At 34.8% G+C, this 6,029-nt stretch overlaps 1 protein-coding gene across 1 annotated transcript; it reads right to left on the reverse strand.

The window, feature by feature from the left end:
• Positions 1-1,659: 1,659 nt before the first annotated feature.
• LOC127086007 (leucine-rich repeat receptor-like serine/threonine-protein kinase BAM3) lies at positions 1,660-5,763 on the reverse strand. The gene is made up of 2 exons (XM_051026653.1): positions 2,838-5,763; positions 1,660-2,322 (listed from the first exon to the last, which is right to left on the reverse strand). The coding sequence occupies exons 1-2, from the start codon at positions 5,437-5,439 to the stop codon at positions 1,901-1,903; spliced, it is 3,024 nt and encodes a 1,007-aa protein (XP_050882610.1). The 5' UTR covers positions 5,440-5,763; the 3' UTR covers positions 1,660-1,900.
• Between the last annotated feature and the right edge of the window lie 266 nt (positions 5,764-6,029).

Below are 6,029 nucleotides of genomic sequence, written 5' to 3' on the forward strand. Positions count from 1 at the left end.
TCTTATAGTTTCTCATAGTACATAATCTATTGATCACCTAACCACACGATCATGCAGATCTTAGGAGGTGGTTAGTTAGACGTCCATAACAATATGCTAAACTTATCTATTTGTGCAATTTTTACTGTGTGACCTACCCCTTAGTGTCCTAGATAATTGCCAACCAGGGCGAGGTGTTACATTCCTTCCTTACCTTGCCTAGATCATGTCCACAAAGGCGATGTTTTAAGAAAATACCTCCCTCCCTTTGTCTGGTTCTTATGCTCCCAATGATAATCTACATTCATGACCGAATATAGGTACTCCGATAGTTATTATACTTACACAATGGATTCACATTTTGAAATCTCATCATGGGTACATGCCGAAGTGTTGTCACACTTCTACACATCGATCTTTCCAACAGAGTTCTAACTCGACAACTAGAGTTTCTCACATTCATGATTATTTCCAATAAATCAATCACCCAAGCAACACATACATAAATATGATTCTTTGATAAATAAGAGGTTTTTAGGGTTGTTGTGGTGTTAGGGAAAGTTCAACCAATGACATTGAGAAGCTTTGTATATGGTGTTTTTAGGGTGAATTGAATGTCCCTCTTTAACCTTAGGTGGAGGTATTTATATAAACCTCTTAGGCCTAAGTTTTAGAACCCAAGAGAGAAATACTCGTATCTTCCATTCTTAGGAGCGTGGGAAATGGGTAGTTACTTATCTTATTATTCTAGAGAACATGACTTTCCCTTTTTAACTTCCTCCCCGTACTGTTATGGGAAGGGACTCATAAGTTCCCATGTTTCCCAAAATAGACGAATAACCCAAACAACATGCGATATAACTAGGAAATGGATGCACGTTGTTATAAACAAATGCTCATAGCAACAAATGGGCGAGTGGGTGACTAGTGACCCTGCTTTGAGTGATGAATATTGTCCTCTTGTCTCTAGTGAATCTTGCGTCGCCCCCTATATATCCTTTACAAAGATACAAGTACAAAATCATATGAGTTATATTAGAAATTTTGAAAAAAACAATAAAATCTAAGGATTTATATCGAAATTTTTGAAAAATATGGTAAAACATAAAAAATCGATACCAATCTTTCTAAAATATGCATGCATATATACCAGATTTTTCATGAGTATGCAAAAAAAGGTGTTTGCTAATATTCGGTAAACTCCTTAAAATTTCAAAATCTTACAATATATTTTAAAAATATGAAATAATCAATTTTACTTTTTTGGTTCAAAGGGTATTTTGGTCAAATCATCTAAGATGTGGGGATGTCAAATTTAATTTGGGATCTAGTAGTTTCCGCATAGGCCTTTACCCAAACAAAATTGGGCTCGGTCAACACTCTAGTGTTTCTTAAGTCCATGTACACTCTTGACCCACAAATTAAACAAAAATAATTCTAATTATGAAATAGTTTCGTAAATTAATTAATTTTTCCTTTTTTTTTTTGGTATTCAATTTCAAACCTTTTGATGAAGCAATCCTTTGATGGAACAATTTAGAAAGTATTACTTACTTTCTAAATATTGTTGATCGATTCAGGGAGATTAATTAATGTAATTGTGGTCGAAATATATTTGATTTACTAAAATATAAAGAGGATGTAATAATTTTATTTTTAAGAAACCGAAGTCAAACAATATTAGGATAATCAACTTTGACATGTATATATATTATACAAAATAAAATAAATACAAGTGAAGAACTAGGATTCATCAACCTAATTAACTACCTAGAACACTCCTTAGTAATTATTGATTCCTACACCCCTTTAGTTACCAAATCTCTCTATTCTAAGCAAAACTCAAAGCCAAAATATATATAATGAACATTAAAATTTACTTGAAAAAAGAAGAAAAAAAAGAAAGTTGATTTGAATTAAATTAAACCAAAAGATCATGTTTAAAAGTAGGAGAACAAGGTAATTTATGATTCTGAATTAAGTTTTTGCTTGGTGGATTAATACTAGAAGATGAAGAACATGAAGAAGATTGTCTTGGAAATTCAGAAAGCATCTGAACAACTTCTCTCATGGTTGGTCTTTGAACACTGTTTTCTTCTAAACATAGCATTGCAATGAAGAACATGTGCATGGCTTCTTCTTTTGGCACAACCATGAGTCTTGAATCGATTATGTCGATAACTTGTTCTCTTGTTCCATTTGTTGCTTTTTTGCACCATTGTACAAGATCTACACCTTCTCCAAAATCACCAACTGGTTTTTTACCAGTTAGAAGTTCTAGTAGAACTACTCCGAAACTATACACATCGCTTTTTTCATCCACTCTTAATGTATATGCATATTCTGTAATTTATCAACATGAACCAAATTATTTTAAGAATGTTTGAGAACAAAAGTTGACTCTAAAGACAAAATTATGACAAGTTAGCAAATAAAAAAACAAAACAAGAATGGGTGGAGTGGAGAGATGAAATGTCAGATTGACCCCTGTATATTGGGTCCCAAGGGCAGTGTCTCAGTCACCACTGCAAAAACATTTTATCGTCTTCCAAAACTATTCTTTTTCTTAACACTTGTATTCATCATTCTTTCAACACATTCCTCTCACTTTATCATTGTGTAAGCAACATGATTAAAGATTTTTAATCATTATAATTATCTCATGGATTGTCATCATTAAAATCATAATCACACTATTAATAACATGATACTAGATCACATGCACAAAGTTAACGAATTTTATTTATTCTTCTAAATTATTCCTATGAAATATATTCAATACTAGCTCATATGCGTGACTTTTAACCGTTGTAAAAAAATAAAAAGTAAAGAAAAGATACATGAGAGAAGGAAGTTACCTGGTGCAATGTAACCATATGATCCTGCAATGGAAGACATGCATTCTGATGCGGCACCATCAACCAAGAATTTTGCTAGCCCGAAATCAGCAACATGTGCTTCGAAATTCGAACTCAACAAAATGTTGTTAGATTTCACATCTCTGTGTAGGATCAATGGAGAACAATCATGGTGAAGATAGCATAGTCCTTTAGCAGAATCAATAGATATCTTGTACCGAAAGTTCCAACTCAAGAATGCGCCTTTTTTTCCATGCAATGCTTCACCTAAGCTTCCATTTCTCATGTACTCATACACAAGAAGATTTGTTTCTTTGTTTGAACAGAATGCAAGTAGCCTCACTATGTTTCTGTGTCTTATGTTTCCAAGTGTTTGAATTTCAGCTCTAAAACCATGATCATGGCTATTTGCACCGAACCCGAGTAGTTTTTTTACTGCAATTTCCACACCATTTGGCATTTTTCCGTGGTAAACTATCCCTGCGCCTCCTCTTCCGATCACGTTGCCGTCTTTCACGCATTCGAGGATGTCTGAAACGGTGAACTCGAGCTTTTTGAAAGCAGTCATCTTCCAAGAACCAGGACCATTCTTTTTGAATGACTTGGCTTTTATAATGGCCGCGATAACAAAGACTAAAGAACACATCAATAGGCCGAGCGCGAATATCAGCTTGAAATCTGCATTGGTTTTTTTTCCTGGTGTGGATTTCATTCCTGTCAACTTACATGGATTGTTCAATAGAGAGCCACATAGTTTAGGATTCCCCGCGAACGCGGACGCGTTGAAGAACGAAAATTGGCCTGATTCGGGCAATTTACCGGAGAATTCGTTGAAGGAGAAATCAGCAACTGTGAGGCTTTTCATTGTTCCTATTGACTTTGGTATGGTCTGGTTCAAATGGTTTCTAGACAAGTTCAAGTAATTCAAAATACGAATATCCGAAAACGATTGCGGAATTGAGCCAGAAAGATTGTTCTGGCTCATGTCAAGGTAGGTAAGATGAACACAGTTTCCGATTTCGGACGGAATTTCACCGGATAACAAGTTTCTACTAAGGTCAAGCTTCAACACTTGGTTAAGTCCTCCAATAGAACTCGGAATCGGACCCGAGAATTGGTTTCCGCCGAGCAAAAGTATTTGAAGTGAAGTGAAATTCGAGAGCGAATGCGGTAAAGGACCAGACAAAGCATTGTTCGACAAATCAAGCTGTTGTAAACAAACAGGCTGAGATTGAGATTGAGAAATCGAAGACGAACCGTTACCATTTTCTAACAATGTTCCTGACAAGTAATTGTTCTTCAACTCAGCTAAATTTAGCTTAGGAAGATAAAGAAAACCATTAGGAATACTTCCATTAAGATAATTCTCTCCTAATCTCACTCTAGTGAGACTATAACATGTTCCTAAACCTTCTGGTATAGGACCAAAGAGAAAATTGTTAAGAAGAATCAAAATCTTAAGCTGGTTTGAAGAACAAAGATGAGGTGGAATAACACCAGTGAGTTTATTAGAAGACAAATCAAGCACTTGAATCTTCCCATTGAGACCAAGTTTATATGGAATTTCACCAGTGAAGTTGTTCATCCATAAACCAAGTGTGTCTAAATCAGGAAAATCCGCAATGTAATCAGGTATAGAACCATGTAACCTGTTCAAGAAAAGATTCAACAGCTTGAGATTTCTGAGATTGATGAACTCCAATGGAATTTCACCGGTGAGCGCATTGCTCGAAAGATCGAGGTAGAGAAGGTTTGTTAAGTTACCAAGATGTTTTGGTAATGAACCTGAAAGCTGGTTTATATGCAAGTAGAGTGTATCGAGTTTCTTCAATTCACCTAACTCTTTTGGGATTGAACCATCTAAATCACAGCTTGAAAGATCCATATGAACAAGGTTTGTTAAAGTTCGAAACTCTTTCGGAATTCCACCTTCAAAGGAATTGTAATAGCCCAAGTAAATTTCTCTCAAGTTGCTTAGATTTCCTAACTCACCAGGGATTTTTCCTGTGATATCATTTCCAGCCAGTGAAAGATACTCAAGAGAAGCGAATTCTCCGAATCTTTTCGGGATTTCGCCGAAGAAAAAGTTACCACCTAGATCCAAGTGTTTGAGATTTTGCTTCAAGGTAAGAAGTCCTAATGGAAGCAATGAAGTGAAATTGTTGTTATAGACATCAAGGACTTGTAGGTTTTGCATGGTGGAGAAGTTCCAATCCATGTTACCACTGAAATTGTTGTTGGAGATGTTTAGAAACTGAAGATTGGTTAAGTTTGTGAGGTCAATGGTTCCGGTGAAGTTGTTTCCGGCTAGAGAAAGGTGTGTGAGTTTATCAAGTGATGAGATTGAAGGCGAAACAGAGCCAAACAGATTCAAATCGGTTAAGTCGACCGAGACGATTCGACTCTCGCGGCATTGAATTCCACCCCAAGAACAAACTGTAGTGAAATTTGGACCTTCCCATGAGTTTAGAACTTGGTTTGAGAATTTAAAACCTTGTTTAAGATTGACCAAAGCATGAAAATCAGTAAGCAAGGAGGATGAAAAAACAGAGGAAAACAGAACAGAAAACAGAGTGAAGAAAATGAAGGTAAATGGAATCATTTTGGAATGTGTTTTTGTTTTAACAGAGATGAAAGAGTGTTATAAACACTTGGAAAAAGGGAAGAAGAAGAAAAGTGAGAAGAATATGAGAAACTTCAAGTGTGTGTGTACAAGAAGAGGTTATGGATATGGAATCAAACATGTTCAAAGGGAAAGAGTCTTGAAATACAAGGAAGAGAATAAGCTAAACCTTTCCTTTTTTTTCTCTTTAACTTTCTTTTACTAACTTTTTCTTTGAGAGCAAAGAACAAAGAAGAAGATGAATATAGCTACATATATCACTTTGTTTGTTATCTATATTTTTGCTTTATGGAAAAAGAAGAAAGCATAATAAGAAAAAGGAAAGAAATGGTTTTATGAAAATGGTTAAATAGGTGAAACAAATCATCAACTTTTTTTTTTGGTTTTGGTTTTGGTTTTAAATAAAGCCGTTGGATAACAGAAATTTAAAGTTTAGATTATGTTAATTGTTAAGAAATAATCAAAAGTAAAAGTTGATGATGCTTTTTTTTTCTTTAGATATTTTTTATGACAAAAATACCCTTTAGCTTTAATCAAATCAAAGTATAGTAGCTCTTTTACTAGTGTTC

Source organism: Lathyrus oleraceus, chromosome 1 (genome assembly GCF_024323335.1).
Source record: "Lathyrus oleraceus cultivar Zhongwan6 chromosome 1, CAAS_Psat_ZW6_1.0, whole genome shotgun sequence".
In the NCBI taxonomy this organism is placed as follows: domain Eukaryota; kingdom Viridiplantae; phylum Streptophyta; class Magnoliopsida; order Fabales; family Fabaceae; genus Lathyrus; species Lathyrus oleraceus.

Excerpts from the sequence above, each read along its gene's own strand:
- LOC127086007 (XM_051026653.1), bottom strand. The coding sequence starts at position 5,439 with ATGATTCCATTTACCTTCATTTTCTTCACTCTGTTTTCTGTTCTGTTT. Across the intron at positions 2,323-2,837 it reads ATATGGTTACATTGCACCAG|AATATGCATATACATTAAGA; the intron begins GTAACTTCCTTC and ends GATAAATTACAG.